The 22,273-nt window shown below is 36.6% G+C and overlaps 1 protein-coding gene across 1 annotated transcript; it reads left to right on the top strand.

Annotated features, from left to right (window-relative positions):
* The first annotated feature begins 145 nt into the window (after positions 1–145).
* LOC122090654 (gamma-soluble NSF attachment protein) lies at positions 146–12,084 on the top strand. Its single transcript, XM_042660294.1, has 9 exons — positions 146–301; positions 1,341–1,408; positions 1,499–1,583; positions 1,682–1,840; positions 2,295–2,432; positions 4,579–4,657; positions 10,307–10,386; positions 11,387–11,516; positions 11,795–12,084. The coding sequence occupies exons 1-9, from the start codon at positions 255–257 to the stop codon at positions 11,897–11,899; spliced, it is 891 nt and encodes a 296-aa protein (XP_042516228.1). The 5' UTR covers positions 146–254; the 3' UTR covers positions 11,900–12,084.
* The last annotated feature ends 10,189 nt before the right edge of the window (positions 12,085–22,273 follow it).

Below are 22,273 nucleotides of genomic sequence, written 5' to 3'. Positions count from 1 at the left end.
TCCCACACCGAAACCTACTCAATCCGGACCGAAACCGAGCTGGACCGACCGATTGACACCCCTGTCCGCCACACACAATCTAGTGAGCTGTAGGTTTCAATCCGGGTCGGATCCTTTTTAAATCAACAACTCCGAGTCCGAGAGAATCCATGTCCGTTGAAAGTAGGAAGAAGAGCAACTTCTGTGTTAGAAAGACGACGACAGAGGTGGTGGTCGCGTAGTGTGCAAGAATACAAAGACAGACGAGCTCAGCCATGGCGAGTTCCGATCCTGAGAAGTTGATGACCAAAGGAGATAAACTGTGAGTCTCTCTCCCCCTCCCTCTTTCTAAAAAATCTAGAACTTATAAGCGGAAATACACAGAATTTTTTTTTTGTTTTTTCCTCTTTCGAAGTGTTGATAGTTATTTGATGGCGAATCTGTAGATATTCTGCAATCACCATTACATCAATTACTCATGATTATAGGTTGTAGAATTGCTATTTCATGGTGTATTCGATATTGAGATTTGGAAATGTTGGTGAAGAATCCAAGAATTTCTATGATCTGCAATTATGTTTCTCAGATGCCATGGTTGCCTCAAGGTTTCCTAATGAGTTTAGCAAGGAGGGCTGTTGGTATTCCCTTTTACTTATTTTCTGGACAAAATTTAGATTCGAGTAATTCCAGAGATTGAAAAATGACATATAAAGTTCTGAGATTCTAACCCTTTTATTTTGAATGTGGCTTCTTGGATCTGGAGTTACCTAAGTGATGTGGGAAATGTTTTATGGTGGATCCTTATATTCCGTAGACATTGGGACCTAGTGAAGGGAAGGATGGTGAAGAACCTTTTCAGTTTTGGTATGCTAGATCCCCTAAATTTTCAGGATCATGGGTGTAATCCACAATGACTGGTTACTGGTACTATAGGAGTTTCCGGACCATGATTGGGAAAACTTTGGATGTTAATGGGACAGAGTGATACACTATAATAAAGCACAAAGCTGTTTACAGGACCCCAACCCATTTTTACTAGTGCATTTTGCTCCTATCTGTACCTCTTGAATGCTTGACCTTTGTGGGTTTTACTTTTATTTATCAGAAATGACCAGAAGGAGAAGGAGGAGGAGGAGGAGTTACATAGGAGGATTACTTCTTGGTTATATTAAAGAAGAAACAAACATGTTCTTCATAAGGAACTTGCTAAGTTAGTGAAGAAAATTGAGAATAATATTACCATTAATTTTCTTTCCTTTTGCATCTAAGAGAAAAATATTTTTTCATGCCAAAGAGTCTTTTGAGGACCATTAACTCATCTATCTTGAAATATATATGTTTTTGCCCCTTCCTTGTCTCAGGACAAAACTCACTCTTACAAGATGGAATGCTGATTGGAAAAGTGCCACTGAATTATATGAACAGGCTGGTTCGTAGTTCTGTATATTCTCTGTCAAGTACTTGTACTTGTAGCATGCTTGTTAAGGCTTTCTTCATAAATTGTTCTTTTTTGTTGTAGCTGTTGGCTTTAGGCTTGCCAAAGACTATGGGAAAGCAAAAATTGCATTTGAGAAGGCTTCAAAAGGACAGGAGATGCTTTCTTCGTATCCTTGTCTTCTCATAATGATATGGTTTCTTTATTTAGCATTTTCCCCCTCTTTATTTTTTTCTATGTTTACTGTATCCTTTACAAGTTGAATAGTCCTTGGGATGCTGCTAAACATATGGAATCTGCTGCTTCTATGGCAAAGGAAGTAGGAATCTGGAATGAAGTTGCTGACTTTTTCAGAACGGCATCGAAGTTTTACATTGAGTGTGGAAGATCTCAGCCTGCAGCTGATGCTCTTGCAAAGGGTGCTCGGTATGCACAGGGATATTTATATTCGCTTGGCATTCTACAGTCTCTTTGCAAATATCTCGATTGCCTTTTGAAAATCTTGTGGTTTATTCCATGTTAGAATGATAGAGAACTTGAATAAGTTGCAGGAAATTCATGCAATTTTTGTGAAGTCAAATGAATTTCATGAGAATTGGATGTTCAATTTTGTTGAATAAGATACTGTCTCCTTTATTACCTCCGTCTCTTTTCCTCTTAAGAATGTGTGGTAAAACACGAGTAGTTTTAACCGTGGAGTACTTCTTGGACCAGAAATGAGTTGATCAAGTCCATCTCTGTTTATAATTGTAGGATTAAACTTGCAGCTATTAGATATCTTGCTGTATGCTATAAGACCATGTCATTATGCTTTCAACATAGCTTGCCTATCAAATTAGAATATATTTGATAAATAATATCATTTCATCTTATAATATAGTTTATTGGAAGAGGCTTCTTCTGATGAAGCTATTCAAATGTACACCGAAGCTTGTTCGATTCTTGAAGAGGACGACAAGGAGCAAATGGCCTTTGACCTATATCGTGCTGCAACAAGCGTCTATATTAAGCTTGAGAGGTAAGAAAGCAAACCGACTTAGCTTGCTTATAAATGATGAACATTATATGAATAGATTGTTTTTTTTTTTCTTTTTTTTTTCCAGAAAGTAAAGTGCTGATATACTTTTTTCTATTGATAAATAACCCTGATTCATTATTTTTTTTTCTATTCACCTTGTTGTGGTGTTGTATTTGGCTTAGCTCGATGTTTCCCAGCTGTTGTAGTACTCCTAAAATCTACTACATTTCTTTTCTCTCTTTATTTTTTCTTTTTCATGAGAAGAAATTTATTAAAATATATTGGGGGAACCAAATATATCAAAACTTGGAACCAGCCTCTTCTGCAAAGCAGGGGGTAAGGATGCATACACTTGCCCCTCCCAGACCCTGCAGTAGCGGGAGCCTCGTGCACAGGGTTGCTCGTTTTATATTGGGTGAACCAAACTTATGAAATTACTGTTCAAAGAGGGGGAAAAAATTAGAGAGTAGAGAGCTTCCTAGAAGTAACTCTTTCATATGTGAATTAAATGTTACTTTGGCTTATGGTTCCCTTTTCTTTCAGGAAGTTTGTTAAAAAATTTTGGTTGAGGAGGTACAAGGAGAAAAAGAATGATTTAGATTTCATCGGATTAGGATACATGAGGACTAATTAAAGGAACACAAGCAAGACTGTTTGATGTAGATAAGTCACTTAATGGGCTTATTTTATTGCAATTAAGCCTTAGGTTGGGTTATGTATATGTTGGACCTTTGATCCCATGGGTTTTCTTTGTAATGGGTCACTTTAATGGGCCTAAAATATGGGTAGCAAGTAGGAAAACGGGATTTACTTCATTAATTTAGTTAGAGTCATATTTTGAGTCTATTTTCTTTGTTATTGCAGTTATTAGTCAGTTTAGGTTAGTTAGTTACCTACTCCATGTTGGAGTTATAATCCTAGTCCTATTATGAGTCAAAGTCCTGCTAGGAGTGTCTAGTCCTATTTGAAAACTAGCTCTTCGTTATAATAGGATTGCTATTCTGTCCTCTTTAAATAGAGGAGCCTATGTATTCATAATTACAGATTTGAAGAATGATGAATTGAGTTAGTGTTTAAGAGCCTTGGGGCTGTGAATGATTCTTCCCCTCTCCCTTCTTTATGCGATTTCGAGTTAGTGTTTGAGAGCCTTAGGGCTGTGAATGATTCTTCCTAGGTCTGAAATCAAGAAAGCGCATAACTCTCAAACCAGCCGTCAGAAGCTCTTCATATTTGGGGGTTTTTGTACCCTCCTTGGGCCCTACAATTGATCGAATTTGCAGCTCAATTAGAGCCCTACAGACTTGGCCGCACCTCTTTCTCTCCAGTTCCATAGCAGGTCTTTCTCTCTCCTATTGGATTGGGTTTTGGGCTGGTTTTGCTCCTTGGGGGTTTATTTGAGGGTCTTATTTCTTTGTTTCCTGGTCCTATTTGTCTTATTTGGAGTTATAAACTGTGGGGGTTAGTTTCTTGAACTCTACTCCTACATTACTGCTCTTAGTCAAGTTTAAAATTTTAGAATTTCAGTGGGATTTCGACCCCTGCTAATGCCAAAATATTTCGGTTATTTTCGGTAATTTGTCTATGAATTTTGGTCATTTCATTTTGATTGCTTGCAAAACCGAAATATTTCGACCATTTGGCGAAATTTGAAACTATGCTCTTTGTAACATCCAGAAATCATGACCAGTATGGCGAAACATTGAACCATTCTCTTAGCAACATCTTCATAGAAGTCCTGTTTTTGTTTCTTTTTCAGATACTCTGTTTTTCAGAGTCTCCATGTTTTGAACTACAGCAATTGGTCTAATTTCCTAGTGTATTCTATAGGCCTAAGGACTCAAATCTGTAAGAGAGTGATTAGATTGGGTGGCGTGTAGAAGGGAACCCGCGTGTTTTTTTTTTTTTTTTGGGGGGGGGGGAGTGTTGGTTGGGATAATGGTGGTTTGGAATGGAAACAGGATCACACTCGTCGGATTTCTTGATTATGCTGATGCTTAAGCACACTTCGGTACTATTGTTTGAAAGAAGTTCATTTAATTTCTGAGATATTAAGTCCCTATTTTTCTATAGTTTGTTAATATACCAAAAGCAAGCTTTTCATAAATCATTTCCTCAGATTGTTTGCCTTTCTGGTGCATTTACTCAGGTATGCTGATGCTGCAACTTTTCTGCTGAGATGGGGCTTAGCAGCAGATAAATGCAATGCTGTTCATAGTCAGTGTAAGGTATGGAGTTTATAGTTTAGTTTTCTTTCATGCAACCTGCTACTTCATAACAATGAATCCTACTATCTCGCGTATTGAGCTTGCTTACAGACTCATAATGTGAACCATCTATTTATTTGAAACCTCTTTGATGAGCCTTTGCTATAAACAACTATGTCTACAGACAATATTTATTGTTTGATGATATTATTTTTTATTCAGCCACAACAATAATGTGTATTCATTATGATAGTATTTGGATATGATGCAGCTATAGACGAGTGACCTGCTTAAAATAATAGACTAAATAGCTAGGATGAAGGAATCATGTTTTCATGACCATTGCCTTGCAGATATCTATTTTTGGATTCTCCCTGTTGGCCTTCATGTTGTCTCTAAACTCTACATGAAATGATGCAGGAAAATTACGTGAATGGGTCATTTTAGGCAAATTATTAAGTGTTGGATTGCCCAATTGGGTTATATAGGTGTTGGGCATTTGGACTAATGAGTTCTTATTGTAATGGGCCATTTTAAGGGCCTATAATATAATTATAAGTTAGAAATATGAGATTTAGGTCTTTTCCTAGTAGCATGCTTGAAAATGGAATTGGTTATTTAGGCCCTAGTTTCGTTTGGATTTCTGAAGTTGTAGTTAGTCTTAATTTCCTAGTCACTTTAGGAGTTGTTTTATGCTCTTTTCAGTCTATTATTGGTATTATAAATTGTGGCTTGAGTTGGATTAGGATTAGGCAAGTTCCAGTCATGTTAGTAGTTGACTGATCCTTCTATCCTTGATCTGAGGGTAATCCTGTTGGTACAACAATTGTCCCACCATCGTTTCAACTTTCAAGGCCATAGTGTGATTTAATAACATCATGATGCATTGGTTTTTTCAATGGAAATCTCCAAAGCCTCTTAGCAAGGAGAATTTTTTTTTAATAATTTCTTACGAATGCCTTGACACTCTTCGTTGAAAGGAAAACTAACCCTGTGCCAACTAATTTTATGATATCTTTTTCTCTATCAATGCTATCATTTGGAGTTTCTAATGATTCACTCAATATGCTCAACTGTTTAATCGCTTTCTTCATAATCTTAAATTTAAAGAGTTAACCAGATCAGCAGTCAAAAATTGCTGACTTGATAGGCATTAATCTATGACCTAAGGGAGTATGATTTTTTTTTTTCCTATATGCCAATTTTTTCACTATTTTTCAATCAGTGGATGGCGACATGACAAACCCCTTTGATCCCCCCTAGCGGAAGCCCTAGATATTCTATAGGCCAAGAGTCCACCAAACAGAGCCATCATCAGAAGCTCCTTCTAAGCCAAAATTATTCTTTCCACTAATACTGAAATCTTCTGAAAGAATCTCACAATATCTCTTAGACTCTTGACAAACTACTTGTTGTTTCACAAGGAATGATTGTGTTATCTCCAAGCTAAAATTTAGAGTTTTCAACGCCTTCATGTTAAATTCTGAGAATCTGAGGCCACCAAGATCTACTCAAAGACATCACTTACAACCTAGAAAAGAGATGAGAGCAAGGGGTCAATTTGTCTTAGACTCTTTTGGCATGAAAAAATGAATTGAATCTTACTTCTCTAGATCCATTACCTCCACCTATGCCCTAAGTCTTTCTCCTGTAAACATAGTCAAGAAACTAAGAATAGAAATATTATGATTTGCTTTTTCATGAAATCACCTTGAACTCCAACTCCTTTTTCTCCTTTTGGGTGAAACTATTCCAACACTAATTTGCAAGCTGCAACAAGTTTCCATACTTCCATTTAGGATTTCCATTTTTCTTTGCACAAGCACCCCTACTATGGATAGTGATATTTTCTTTACAGAACTTTGGCACAGAAATAGAGCTCTATCTAAACTATTTCTTCGATAGGTGTCCTACGTATTTTAAACTCTATCCTATGTAGGAATAGGAGTTCTATCCAGTCAAAGCTCTATCAATCCTTGTCAAACAAAGAAATAATAATTACTTAATTAAATAAAACACTCAAACTAAGATAATGAAGTAAACCCCGTACCCTACCTACTACTCATATTTAGGCCCATTAAAGTGGCCCATTACAATGAAACCCATTGGGCCAATCCAACACGTATGGAACCCAAACCCAAGCTTATTTCTACTATAATATGCCCACTTTTCTGGTTTATCTGCGTCACAGACTTTATTCATTTTGAAGTTCTATTCTTCTTTCTTTCAAGACTCATTTTTTTTCCCATTTTTCTAATCTCAATTCCATATGATCCCTTATGTGTTCTTATCATGGTTTGCCCCCTCAACTCCACTCCCTCCTGAAAAATAAAAATAAATAAAATAAAATATGAACAAAAAAAAATCTCCATGAAACCATTATTGGCTGTATGTACATTCTGTAGATCTGGTTCTTCACCTCTGTCATTTTTCCTGTTTCTAATCCTCAAAGGGAAAGTCATATATTTTGCTTTAATTACTATTTTCTGATTATCTCTGATAAATTTCCTCAAAACAGCCCCATCAAAATCATTTTAAATATAATCCTAACTCTCAATCCACACCTGAGACCAAATGCTTAACTGACTTCCAGCGCCCTTTCCACTTTTTCTTATTTCTGTTAGAGATCTCCATCTTTTTCTTCTCCTTCATTATGGAGGATTTGGGGACCTGCACTAGAGAAGACATAACACAACAGGGAAAAAGGTAGTGGCATTGACTACAGGGAAGTAGGGGACTTGAATACTAAATTAGAAGAGGCCCATAGAGTTCGCTTCTAAATTTGTAGGCCTACAGAGATTCTGATGCAGCCAGGTAGCCCAAATCATCAGTTAAAATATATAAGGTTTAACAGATGATGGAGAAGCCCAGTAAAAGCTGAAAATTACAGAATCACAGAGATTGATCTAAGTAAATAATATTAATAGAACAGATTTGAAGAATTTGATTTGAAGAAACAAAACCAGATTGCAAGAATAATTAGAGGGATAACTCAAGTACCATGATATAACTCATCATTAGTGGCAGTAACAGTTGCCTTAGATAGGATTAAAAGAGGAGAAATAGAGAAAAATAGGGAAGAGAAGAAGAGAGAGAGAGAGAATGTCAATAGGAGTGAAAGGAGAGAGATTTGCATACTCACAAACACCCTAAAAAAACCTTATATTCAATCACTTTTTTTTTCTTTTTTCTTTTTTTTTTTTTGGGGGGGGGGGGGTGTGGTGAGAGGGTTACATGTATTTAAAATTTTTAAAAACCCAAAACAGGGTTGAACTTGACTTAGGATTCTGAAACCAACTACAGCTTTGTGTAATAATATTAGATATTTGCAAAGTAAGCTATCGACTATGAATCTGTTAAAATCAAAAACCTGAAATGACATTTTTTCCCCCGTAATAACTTACTAGTAACTACTTAATAATAATATCGTGCACCCTGTAAGAACCTATTATCTGGGCCTTAAAAATGAACCCATCACGATTTAAAGCGTTAAAACCTAAATCCAATGCCCAACTTCTATAAAAACGGAGCTTAGTTTTAAACTGTGACTGCGGTAGTTTGTATTCTGCCATCCGAGAATTTGGACGCTCTCTTCCACAGCAATGGTGTGAGCCAACTGTCTTTTCTATATGCTGTTTCAATTTCAATATTTACCGGAGGATGAAAAATTAACTAGGACTTAGAACCCTTATCAGCTCCCTTATAGGCAGATAACTTATCCAGCAATAAATGCTTAGCCGAGTCAGGAAACACTACAACCTTAGATACGTTGTTATAGGTTGTTGAAGAATTGACTGGGATGCCACTTACAAATTTGTCATTAAATGTAATCCAGAAGGAGCATCTTCTGGGTGTTCTGTAACCTCTTCATCAACCTGGTCAAAGCTTCCAATTCCTTGTAAAGCCCCATCCAAATTGCATTAGCCTTACAATAGATGCTTCAACCCATCTAACATTCTGTCGGAGATTTCTGCTGGATCAAATTTTGTTCATCATACAGTCAAATTAATTCTGTTGTATATTTATACACTGAAGTGTTTTCGTCTATTGCTGACCACCATTGAGTGTCAGGCTTCTTAGATCTCTTGCCTTTTCTTTATACCATGGGTGGGTAAACTAACAGTTTCCTTGTGAAAGCTTCCTTTGATACAAAATTTGCTTGTATTTCAGTTATTTCATTTTCTCATCTGCTCTTACAAAGTCATGGTTTCTGTTACCTACTTTTCTCTCAATTCTTTTTGTTTCTTTGTATATTCAGCCGCCCTTATATCTTGCCCTACAATTTTCCAACATTCAATTTCTTTTTGAATTTGTTCAATTAGTCCCCCCCCCCACCAAAAAAAAAAAAAAGAATAATTTTTTTTTCATCAACTTCTTGATTTTCTCTCATGTACCCTTGTACTTATTTTCTCTTGGTGGGAATCCAATAGGGGCTCAATTGGAAGGCACTCCAATTGAAGCAGCTTTCACCATATGGCAGAGGTTATACATGTATTGATATTGATTTTGATGGGTGCCCAACTCTAGGGTCCATATCATCATTCCCCATCTATCTAATGGTCAGAATGATCAAATATGTAGTCCATTTGGCAAAACCAGATGCTTCAGTAGGCGGCTTCTTGCCCTTTTTATTCTTTACTATATATTTATTTGTACTCTCTCCATTTATTTTATGCCTTTATCCATCAGCCCTAAATGGTGGAAATACTGCTTTGGTAACTAATTCGGGTATGGCTTATCATCCACTAGATCTGTTTACCATAAAACCATCCTACAGCAACTCTCCATGGTGGTCTTATCTGTTGGGCAGATTTTTTGTTTGTACCCTTCCCTTTTTAGTTATGCTGCCCGTTGTACTGCATGCATTTCATCAGGATGGTGCCAACAATGAAACCGGACCAACTGAACTGACCGAACCCCTTATTGGTTTGGTATTATTTTTTGTTTTTTAGGAACCAGCCATTTGGATCCAAACTGGAAAAGGCCAATAAAAAAGGGGAAAAAACCTCCCGATAAAATGAATTATTTTATTACACTTTTTTTGGAAAGAACAACCCAGTGCATGAGGCTCCCGCTATGCAGGGTCTGGGAGGGGCAAGTATATGCAGCCCTACCCTATATTACACTTTTTTCCTTTTATATAAAAAACTGAGACCTGACCAATGATAGACTGATAAAGGACTGTTAAAAGAAACCAATTACAGATCAAAACCGACTGGATCGATAACTTCTGAGTTTGGATTGGATTTGGTAGACCAACCTTCTTATCGGCCTGAAATCGGACCTAACTGATATATGAAAGAACAGCAAAAATGATTGTTCGTAACCATCAGGCATTTATCTACAATTGGAAGTACCCCCCTACCAGGGCTGTTTTAAGTCTCGCTGATTGGTAGCCTTGTTTTTAAATAAACTTTCGAGAATTTTTATGTTGGTGGTGGTGATTGTTGAACTTGTTGGGCATAAATTTAACTCTCTTTACTGGCTTCAATTTAGTTTGATATTTCTGCATCTGTGATTTGGAACTCACACCAAGGGAGAGGGTGCAAGATAGAAACTTCTGTCTTTGCTTGACTGCCTGCTGTAGGAATTTGTTTTCCGTTTCGTTGTTTCTGCTGGATAAATTCAATTACTTAGAAAATTGTTCTCATTCCTCTCTGTTGATTTCAGGCTTATCTTAGTGCAATCATAGTGTACCTTTACGCAGATGATTTCAAGCAAGCGCAGAAGTGCTACAATGACTGTTCACAGTAAGTCTTATTTTGCTTCCTACACTGTTTTCATCTTTTAATGTCCTTACCTGAATGACTCTATATATACAGTTCGTCAATTGTTTGGATATGATCCTATTCTTTGGATATGGAGAAGTACAAATCAGACCTCATCCTCCGCCCACTTCCCCCACCCCCTGATGAATTCCAAATGGGTTCAATTTGGAGATCTTTCATGAATTTATAACTTTTTTATGGAATCTTAAAGCATGAAGCATCATTGTGGTGAGGAAGTTTTCTGTCAGTCTGATTCAGGAATACACTATTTTCCAAGATTTACTCACCAATTTAAAGATTTTCATTGATGAATAGATAGGTCAGATGTCAACGAGGGTTGTGTAGTGAGGATGGTGACATCCCATGGTGGTCCATCAGTTCATGGAGATTAACCTACTCTCGACATATTGCTCTGAAGGCGGATGTGTGACAGTAGATGAACATTCTATTTGGTTAGTTACCTGTCTCATCATAAGAAGAGACACAAATAGCCTGTTGTTACATATACTCCATAAAGCAGAAGCAGAGAGGAACTGCACTCTCTTTAAAAGTAGGAAAAAAGGGTTTAGATCTGTGTGCATCTGAGTTCGGATCTGAAATCCTCATCTGAATTCTCATTAGCATATTCAGTTTAGGTCCCAGTCCAGATCTGATTTGAATGTCTGATGGTACATACATACCAAATAATTCATTAATCTGGGCCAGATCTGTTGATCCCAACATTTTTTTTAGGATCCGGATCAGGTTCTGGATGTGGTGAAAATCCATGGTTCTCATTTCTGGTCTGTCCCACTTTAAAATGAATCTGATTTTAAAATCAAACCTATATTATTTTTGTCCTTTATAGAGGATCCAGAATTGTTAGACTTGGGATGTGATGTTTCTTCTTTCATGCTTTTATGGTCCTGTTAGTTTTGCCTTTGGGATTTCCCAGAGAAGACCTTCACTTAATAACCTTGCTGCTTTTGGCATCTACTTGCAGGATTGAGGCTTTTCTTGGTAGTGACCAGAATCGTTGTGCTACTAAACTTCTTTCAGCTTATGAGGAAGGTGACATTGAAGAAATCAAACGTGTTTCTCACTCAAGCACTATTTCAAATCTTGACCATATGGTAACTTTTCCTAACCCATTTATCTCATGTGGCAGTGTTCTACCACCATTTTGGGTTCAATGAAGTAAATCTCTGAAGTTTATCTGTTTACCTTCTAGTTCATTAGTCGTTAACCTTGTTCTCAACCTTCCATTTCTGAATTTAAACTTCAGCAAATCTTTTTGTCAATTGTAAGAATTCTCACTTTTGAGTTGTAGGATGAAAACTTAGCACTTATGAATGGGTTTTCCATTAAGTTCCCTAGTTTTAATGGATTTGGTTTTCTGAAATGACCACAGATTATTAGGCTTGCAAGGAAATTGCCCACTGGTGATGTGAGTGCACTCAAAGCTGAAACAAGCAAAGAAGAGGAAATGCCACTGGATGAAAATGATCTCACTTAGCTTTCTCCATGAATACTCCACAAAAACAGCTTGCCAAGGACTGTCTACTCTTACTGCCAGTATGAGAGTATCATTGTAATACAAAATACTGTAAACTGTGGTTGTACTACAACCATACAAGAGTTCAATGTATAAAACTTGATCATCAATCTCACTCATAATGACAAGGTATTGTTTCATTGTAATAGTTGAAAAGGTCATTTTGTCACGAATTCCTGTGCAGTTGCAAGTTTTGAACAGAATGTTGTGCCACGTGCAACATTCGATAAGGTTGGAACTTTAGAGACAGGTAGACCCAAAGGTATCCTGCTCACATATCAAGGTGTAGCTCAAATGGAGTTTGTCTAGTGGCAAAATAAAGCAATGAAAAATTCTAAAGTGTGGAGAGAAGGTGTATGGGCATACATGAGAGGGCATGCCATTACATGGTAGGGTATATGATTAAATCCAATCCAAATCTGAAATTTGTTGTTTTTCCAAATCACACTATTATTATGTGGATATACATATGATTGAAATTGCCACATCAGTTTCCAAGTGGCAAAATTTTAGTGATGGTGGAGAGACTACACAAAATGTAGAGTATCGTTTTAGGGGAGGTCAACTATTAAGTTGAAAAGAAAAGTAGTTTAGTACATCAATGTCTGGCATAGTGATGTTGAGGTGAGATTAGTTTTTTCATAACCATATAGGATGCTTAAGTAAGACCACTTCGTTTCTAAGCTTGAGCCAAAAATATCTTATAAACAAAAAACTATAAACATCCAAAAAGATGCAAAGAACTTTTAACAATATCTATTGGAGGCGAGATTCCTATTGGACGGTGAACATTTCCTTTGATCTGGTTATAGTATAGCCACATGGCATTGGTAAGTGACCAGATTTGAATGGATATTTATTCATGCTATCAATGTTTTTTCAATCTGACTTGACTTGAAGTGCTTATCTGAGGCCATAGGAAGTTTTTACCATTTTGCTGGACATTGAATCAGCCATGAAGCACTAATGCTAAAAATCTGTCTTGGGTTGGGTATCTCCTTTCTTGTTTTAGTGCTTTCCTTTATTTATTTATTTATGTTTTCTATTATTTAAAATAAATAAATAACTATCAATCCAATTGTCATTTTTTCAGGGGAAATTTTGCTTCACGAGGGTAAAGATATTTAGCCATTTGGGGTATCATTATTTTCTCTGCCCTCTATTATATGAAATCTGAAATATTCTTGACACTATTCCAGGGGACCTATCGAACCACGAGAACCCATGGATGCACACAAAGTTTAATAATGGGGTATTGATGGGTTTGTAACTGCGCTACAAGTAACTCACCCTGCTCATCTCTGTGAAAGTAAAATTATTAAGAAACTAAAAAGCAAAAGGAGATCATTATTCAAATTTTGTGGGTAAAAGACTCGGGAAAAAAAACTGCATGGCAGCATCCCCTACGCCCTCTCCTAAGAGGCAGTGAATTACCACTCCCCTCCCCTTGGATGCCCGTGTGTATACTTATATTGGCCCCACATTGATGCAGGGGCCACCCAACCTGGCAGCAAACCCCTTCACTTTAGATTAATAGCAAAAAGTCGAAACTTCCGAAGAAAATAGTTAAAAAGAATTAGATTCCTCAAAGAACAAAGGATAGTACCACATCATACTTGCATGTGGCAGAAACTAGGTGGGAAAGACAAAAACCTTGAACATCAATCTAAGGCTGCGTTCGGTGTGCAATCTTGGAATGCATTTTAGGTCTATAATGCATTTTGAGATGATAAAAGCAGTGAAGATTATCATCTCAGAATGCATATCAAACACATACAGCAGCCTAAGTGTGTATCTACTAAAAAGCTTCAACCTAAAAGGTCATATAATAACGGGGACAACGTTCTCTATGGGATATACAGCCTCCGCCACAGTCTGTCTCTCTTCCCCTATGTGAAATGACCTATATGAGCAGAAGAGAATGACAGATGGATGCTGATGGAGGCTGCACTCCCCCACATAGAACACTATCCCATAATTTCAATGCCACTCGAACTAAAACCAGTTGATGGCATAAGGAGATGATGAGGCCCATTGAGCCCACAACAAAGCACACTATCTAGACTGTGAATGGAAGGATAGTGTTAACTCAAAGCAAATGCTTCAATTCTTGCACATTTTTATCGGTCCATGATCACTCAACAGGATACACTCCCAGTCTGATTGAACCCTTTTACCAGTTTCCTCTCTCTCTCTCTCTCTCTCTCTCTCACACACACACACACACACACTCACACACACAAAAATAATAGGAATAATAATAATAATAATAATAAGATTCCATACAAAGCCAGTCCCCATGATAAATGGGTTCAATATGAGGCTACAAGCCTATAAAGTACACAATTCCATGGGGAGGATGGGGGAAGGTACATAAACAAGACTCAGAATGACATAGATAGAACAAATGCTAGCTCAAACCCTAATAAAATACTCCATAAAAACTATCTATTATCATGACAAACCAAATAGTATTGCATCACTGCCTCTTCACAATCAAGATCTTCTCAAACATCTAATGCTACCAACTGGTCCAAGGCATGTGGCAATATACCATGAAGTAGATCTCATGGGCTAGTAGTTGAAGTTGAAGGTGGTGGGGAAAGGAATGGGATTTTTGGGATAGTTGGGATTGTTGGGATGGAAGGGATGTTTGGGATGACAGAAGGGATAGTAGGAATAGTAACAGAAGGAATTGGAGGCAATGTGGCTATAGGAATAGAAGGGATTGTTGGAATGTTAGGGATGGTCGGTAGTGCCGGCAGCGGCGGCATGGTTGATGGTAATGTTGGTTTTGGCAACGAGGGGATGGTTGGTAGGGCTGGCACAGGAGGGATGGTTTGAAGTAGATGACGAGCGGCAAGGCACATGTTGATGCTTTGCAGTGATAGAAGTGTGACCACAAAAATGAAGGTCTTGGAAGCCATGGTTGGAAGTAACTAGGCCTTGGGCAAGAGACAATACAAGAGAGGGATAATAGGTACTTGGGTTGAATGAAGAAGATGAGCAAAGTTGGGGAATATATAGTGGGGAAGTGGGGAAAATATTTGGATATAGTTGTTGTATCAAGTCTAGGTTGGTGGGGTTTGAGTCCAATGGGTTGTTTGGAAAGTATTGAGGTGGTTCTTTATTGTCTTTGTTAGTTAACCTCTTTATCTATATTAACAATAACATCAAATGCTTCCATCTCATAGAGATGTGCTGTTTTATAAGTTTTGCATTAGGTTACTGATCTTACCAGTCGTTCAACAACCTCTCTCTCTTTCCACCAAAAAACTCTCTCTCTCTCTCTCTCTCTCAAGTAAGGATATATAGTATTTTATGGCCTTCTCAAAATTTTATTCTAATCATATTTTTTTTATTTGTTTTGTATTCTTGTAGTAAGGGGATACTATCATACTAAAATATATATATATATATATATATTTATATATTTCAATTAAATGTATACTTGTAATGTGTAACTATGATTGGATACAAATTTTGTGCACATATTAAATCACTGTCCATACGTCTACAAAGTTTCGACAAGATCGAATAATGATATCAGCATCAGCTCCTTAGGAAGAAGAGAGAGATTTTTTTATTTTTTGATGGAAAACATTAATTAAAAGTTGTTTTTTTATTTTTATTTTTTTTTTATTTTTTTAAGGACACTAGGCTGGCAAAAACATTGTTGTCTTGTTTCATTTTCGATAAAAAAAAAAAAAAAAAAAAAAAACCTCGTGACATTTTATTTTAGTGAGAAAAACGTAATGATCAATTATTCCCCAAAAATTCTTAACAAAAAATAAAATTTATTCCCCAAAATTCTTTATTTGTTAGGTTTCAGTTTATATGATTCAGTGGTTTCAACCGAAATACATAGAAGGCTTTCATTTGAGATCTTGTTTACAAAATTCAGTCTTTATAGCATGGTTTAGCTTAAAATTAAACCCAACTCATTAAAATAGGAGTTTAGGGCAAAATATTATTTTCATATTTTGATGTCTTGCAATTTTTTGGTTTGCCCTATTCTGTCTACAACTTGAGAGCAGAACCTAAGTCTGCTTGCTCAATTTGGTAGAGAGAGATAGAGAGAGAATACCTTAGTTGGGTGCACCTACAAAAGGGTTTACATGGATAAACTGAAGCATAAAGACCTAGGTGGTTCACCACATTAGATATTTATTTAAAGAAGGAGCAAGTTTTTCTTCACCCACAGTCAAGGGAGTAATAATGATAAAAAAGAAAAGGAAAAAATAGTAGGTGTTTCCTCTACCCACTGTGGAGAAATACTTCCACCTTTAAAGAACAATTGAATGACTTATAATGGCCCCTTGCTCGGATGGCTTCTAGCATTAATGCAACACCCCTCCCCCACCCTACACCATTTTTGTGGATCAAGATCCTTTTCAGTATGCCAGTCCCTCCAGCATGTATTCGACTGCTAAAAGTATCAGGGCAAATACCCCAAGTGTCTCCTAACCATTTGATGTGCCCTGGAGGGATTGGCACACTAGAGAGGATCTTGTCCCCATTTTTCCTCCATCCCACTAATTTTCTTAATTTTTTTAATTTTTACATATATATATTAGTAATACATGTTGATCCACCAGGCCATCAATCTACTCAGATAGGCTGTCTTGGGTACCCCAACATTGTGTTTGTACAATATATTTTAGTAATACATGTTGATCCACTAGGCCATCAATCTACTCAGATAGGCTATCTTGAGTACCCGACATTGTGTTTGTACAATATTTATTACCCCTTGAAAACTAATCTACTATGGGGAAGTCTGGCTCTAAAATTCCTATCATATTAACCCTTCCTGCATGTGTAAAATCAAATCAGACCCAAATTTCATGTACAAGTGTAAAACCCTAGGTCGTTGCTCACATGTCACATGTTAAGTTAAAACCCTATTAGAATATGAACATGGAAAATAGAGATTTAAAATGCAGGTTTTTTTTTTTTTTTTTTTTTCAGTTAAGCCCCTAGGAGAGTTGAAATCATGACCTCTTAATTTTGAGGTGTTAGTCTTAGCCAACTGTAAGGAGTTTAATTCAGGGTTATCATTGGCATGTAGGAACCATTTATCCTCAATCATGTTTTAAAAGATTTATATTGATGATCAGAGCTTCTTAGAATATTCTAATGATTCAGTTCTTCCTTCTTTCTTCTTCCTTTGTGACTGTTTGAATCTCTTGTTAACTCTCCATTTATGGATCACTCTGATATCTCCCGTGTCCTGTCTATATCGGCTACTACATTGTATTTTATTTGGTTATTTAAAGTAATTATCAGGATATTCACGTAGGCTATCAAGTAAGTAAATTCAGGTAGTGGATAAATAACAATGAAGCAAGCCAATAAGCTCAAACAAGCAAACGTAAGCTTTCAAGTCGGAGTGCATTAGCATACCCAGCTTAAAAACTACAGTGCGCTCTAAGTTTGTTTCATTCACAATTTCACTTAGCTACTGTAAGTAATGGTTTTATAGGGACTATGTTGGCACCGAAGCCAAAGACATTATACAGGATTTGTTTGGCATTTATATTAGGGGCAATGTTAGAAAGGTTCTTAGGGTGAGATTAAACAGAAAACTTATGTGATAGTCTGTCTTAGATTCTTTTATCTACATTGAAATCGAACATATATTACGGTTCTCATCTGCATGTTTATATTTCAAAATGGGCTTAACCATAGCTGGACTTCATTATACTAGGGGCCAATCATAGGAAGGTTCTTAGGGTGGAGTTATATAAACAGTGAGATTTGACTTTTTATATATATATATATATATATATATATATATGAAGAAAAAGAAAATAAACTAAAGAGCTAGGCAAAAAAGAAAGTACATCATCATCTACATGTAGCTTAACTTTTTCTAATCCAGCCTTATTGGCTGAAAGGTGAGCAACCCTAATATAAGAACCATCTTCTTTGGCAATGTTCATAGTATTCTTAATATCCTATAAAAATATGAGAACATCTCAAACCCAACGATCCACATCTCCTTGTATCTTGTTGACCAGACTTTGACAATCAGTCCAGATGGTGGTGGCAATGACTCCTAATTGTCTTCTTTTCTCAATACCTTGAGAACTCCCCTTGCCTCGAATATTGTTTGGCCCCTGCAAAGCTGAAGTGGAGTATGGAGGTTCTTGTACAGTGTTTGATCTACATTTGGACTCTATTTAATCTCTTTTTTTTTAATTGATTTTATTTTGAGTGGAGTCCATGTGTGGATCGACACCGTACGAAAATGATTCTTGTACAAGGACCTGATCCGGACTCAAAGTTTATAGTATCACCAACAAAGTTTTTTCATACGATGACGATACAAGATGAGGGAGGGAAAACCTCATAGAATGCCTTTTAAGGTTAGTGCACCAGGGCAGGAAAGTAAAGGTTTCTCAGTCAGTAGAAAAAACCAACTATCTCATCATTCTCTATAATGTAGCGAATCTTCAAAAACCCACAAGATTATTAGTTACATGCATTTTTTAGTTGGATTTCAATATGGGTCAGATAGATTTTTTCCTAACTATCTAAATTCGAATCGGAATACCCCTAAATGGGTATGGGTGCAAATTGAATTCAAATTTTGGAATATCCATTTACATAAGGGTGTCAATCGGTTCAATTCTAGTGTAGATTATTCGATTCGATTTGGCACAAGATTTTTTAGGTAAAACAAAAATAGAATCATTTAATAAACAGTTTCATCTATTAAAACCAAAATCATTTATAAATGGTTTCAATTTAAATGGTTTTTTATGTTTTCTGGTTTGTTATCCAAACAACTTCTTTACCTTTAAAATTTTTAGTGAAATAGATGTAAAGTTTAACATTGAATTGAATTGTTTTGCTATATGCTTTATTTTTTAATAGTTGTTTACTATAAACCTATCTTTTTTTATTATTATTATTATTGAAATGACTTAAACTTATTACGAATATGTTAATCGATTTACCAGTGTACTTAAACGGTTTACTAATGGTTTAAACTTTAAAACCAGAACCGAACAAATTATTAAATGGTTTAAATTTTAAAACCAAAACCAAACCATTTGTTAAATGATTTCACTGTTTTGATGTAAATGACTCAATTCAATTTCGATAAATGGTTTTGATTTCAAATACTTACTTTCATATTTTTACTCTAAAATTTTCAATTCTTTATTTTACCAGGTGATAAACTCTGGTTTTTTTTTTTTTTTTTCAACATCTAATATCTGAGGAATGTATTCAAAATTATGGAGTTTTGTGATCATGACTCAAGAACCAAAATCTCTCTCTCTCTCTCTCTGAGATAGAGTAAAAGCACAAACAGAGGAACAGTAAAAGAGAACTGAAGTGCTTTAGCTAATCAATAAATAACCAGTCCCAAATAATTATAAATATGAGACTACAAAGTACACAATTCAAAAAAAAATGGAAAGCGGGGGGGCGGGGGGGGGGGGGTGGGGGGAGTACAATATAAAGACCCAGAACAACAAATTAATGGACAAAGAAAATACCCACACCCTAACAAAATACTCCATATATAATCTAATATCATGAAAAACCAGATGGTCCATGACTGCCTCCTCACAATCAAGTGCTTCTCGTACATCTAATGCTACCAAGTGGTGCAAATCATGTTAGTGAGAAGTATCAAATGGCATATAAAGAACTCATGGTTTAGTAGTTGAAGTTGAAGGAGGTGGGGAAAGGAAAGGGATAGATGGGATTGTTGGGATGGAAGGGATATTTGGGATAATAGAAGGGATGGTGGGCACAGTGACAGAAGGCAATGGAGGCAATGTAGCCCTAGGAATAGAAGGAATTGTTGGGATGTTAGGGATGGTTGGCACTGCAGGTAGCGGCGGCAATGTTGCCGTCGGTAAAGGTGGCACTTGGGTGGCTGATAATGGCGATGGCAATGTTGGTTTTGGTGAGGGAATGGTTGGTATGGCTGGCACAGGAGGTATGGTTTGAAGTAGACTGCGTGTGGCGACACACATGTTGATGCTTTGCAGTGAGAAAAGTGTGATCACTAAAATGAAGGTCTTGGAAGCCATGGCTATAAGAAACAAGGCCTTGTGGAAGAGATAATACAAGAGAGGGAGAATAGGTAGTTTGTTGAATGAAGAAGAGGAACAAAGTTTGTCTATATAGTGGGGAAGTGGAGCAGAAATTTGGATTTTGTTATCAAGATAGGTCCTGGTTGGTGGTGTTTGTGTCCCATGGGTTGTTTGGAAATCTTGTGAGGTAGATGTTCAATGTCTCTCTTAGTTTATCTTCTTAACCACATGAAGCTTTAAATTAATAATAGTAATACTATTAAAATTAAGTATGATGAGAAGAAGACACTAAATATTATTGTTTTGGTTTTAGATTGAGATGCTGACATCCATCTTACAAGATTTGCATTTCTAATTTTGTAGTAGATTCCTTAGTTGTTCAACAACATCTGTAGAAGGGAGATGTTGCAATTTATGACTTCTCTGATTCAAAATTTGGCTCCAATTATATACTTTCTCACTTTTATTTTCTTCTAGGGAGTGGATTTTCTATTTTCATCCACAAAAGAGTAAAAGAAACCCCTACGTGGATATCTACAGGTCATTCATGGTCTGGTCGGCCCTTAAATTTTTGTGAACAATGCGTATGAGAGAGAGAGAGAGAGAGAGAGAGGATTCCTTCTTAAACTTGAAACATTGGTTGACAATTTAAGTAATTTCTTTTATAAGAAAAAAAAATTAAATTAAAACAAAAAGCTTAGTACATCAATGTTTGGGTAAGAGATATTAATGTTAAATAAATTGTTCATGGCCCAATGAGTGAGACACACCATAAGGAGTACCACATTGTTGGTAGGCCTGAGCCAAAGGGTGTTAGAGTTCGTGTTTCATATATGTTCAAAAAACGATAAAGATGTGCTCAAAAACTTTGTGAACACAGTCACCCTCTATAAAAGAGAGAGAGAGAGAGAGAGAGAGAGAGAGAGAGAGAGATTCTGGACTAGAAACATTGGTTGACAGTATAAGCAATTTATTACTCTCCAGTCTCCAGGGTGGAGGGAATTCTGGACTTTTACACAGAAAAACACAGGAATGGAGGATCTGGATTAGTAAAAATTAGGGAAAAGAACACTACCTGGTTATGTGGCCCCTATGACTATACACAAGAGCATGTGAATTTAACACACTGCCCTCCAGAAATAAAAAAAATCTATCAATGTTGATGCCACTGCACACATTCTCATTGACCCCTGTGCTGGTTTAGAGACCACTTGACTGGGTAGCAATCACTTGCCATAAAAATTATCATGGAGAATAGAGCCCAGAATGGTGGACTTCGGACTTCACTATACAAAAAAGCAAGCACAGATTGGCTGTTTCTTTTTTTCACCTGAGCATAGAATATTTGCAAGTTATGGTAGTCTTACATGTATTGTGCTGATATCTAACTGCTTAGATGAAAGTAGGATCTCCCACACATAAGAGATCAAGATTGAAATTTAGCAAAGATATTACAATACCAAAGGAACAATGACAATGGAGATAAAGACTAAATATCAGCTTCCTTCTTACTGCCATGCCTTGATTCATTTTGAATTGCAGTATAAATCAAAGTTCATGAATCAAAGAATTCTTCTGCAAGGCAATGGCAAGAATAACTAGATCAACCTCTGCAGCTCTGCTCAGCCCATTCATTCTCTCCTCTGTATTAGCAAGGGAATGCCGAAAGGCAATCCAGCTTGTGCAGTGTTTTAGACCTGGCTTCCTCAGATTGTGGCTTTCCAATCATCAGACACAATTTGAAGTACGAAGGGGAAACTTCATTTCATCTCTTCAAACAATCTTCTCTCTCATGTCTTATTCCCTGAAACTCTCAATAATAGTCCTCAGAGACCATAGCAAGAATGAATTCTAGTTCTCTCAGGCTCATGGTTCTCATCAAACCCCATCTTAGAAACTGCAGAAGCTAGATCATAGGCTTGCTGGAGAATACCTTGGATAGCAAAAATATCCTGCATGTAATGGCAGCCGAAACAGTAGGGGAGCGACTTTCATTTTCAACAATCTTGCATGTACTGGCAGCTGAAACAGTTACGATGAATATTCACATGAGCATCCGAATGCAAATACGTCAACAATTGACAGACCCATAAGCATAAACTTGAATCAGAACAAAAAATTTACCCACTGGAAGTGATCAAACCCTCAAAATGTCCATACTAGTTAAAAGGAATTCCAATGATCTCAATCAAAACCATTACTAGCAATGGAATATCAAGAATGCCAATAATCAAGTCCTTAGCATCCACTCATCAGAGAAAAATTTCTCCTCTATAAG

The sequence above is a fragment of the Macadamia integrifolia genome, chromosome 10 (genome assembly GCF_013358625.1).
Source record: "Macadamia integrifolia cultivar HAES 741 chromosome 10, SCU_Mint_v3, whole genome shotgun sequence".
Lineage (NCBI taxonomy): Eukaryota > Viridiplantae > Streptophyta > Magnoliopsida > Proteales > Proteaceae > Macadamia > Macadamia integrifolia.
The sequence above is the reverse complement of the archived record's forward strand: the minus strand, read 5'-3'. Positions and strand labels throughout refer to the sequence as shown.

What these genes read in the sequence shown, in the direction of transcription:
- LOC122090654 (XM_042660294.1), top strand. Translation starts at nt 255, where the DNA reads ATGGCGAGTTCCGATCCTGAGAAGTTGATGACCAAAGGAGATAAACT. An exon ending in ATGACCAAAGGAGATAAACT is followed by an intron (nt 302 to 1,340) that starts GTGAGTCTCTCT and finishes TCCTTGTCTCAG; the next exon opens with GACAAAACTCACTCTTACAA. An exon ending in CTGTTCATAGTCAGTGTAAG is followed by an intron (nt 4,658 to 10,306) that starts GTATGGAGTTTA and finishes TGTTGATTTCAG; the next exon opens with GCTTATCTTAGTGCAATCAT.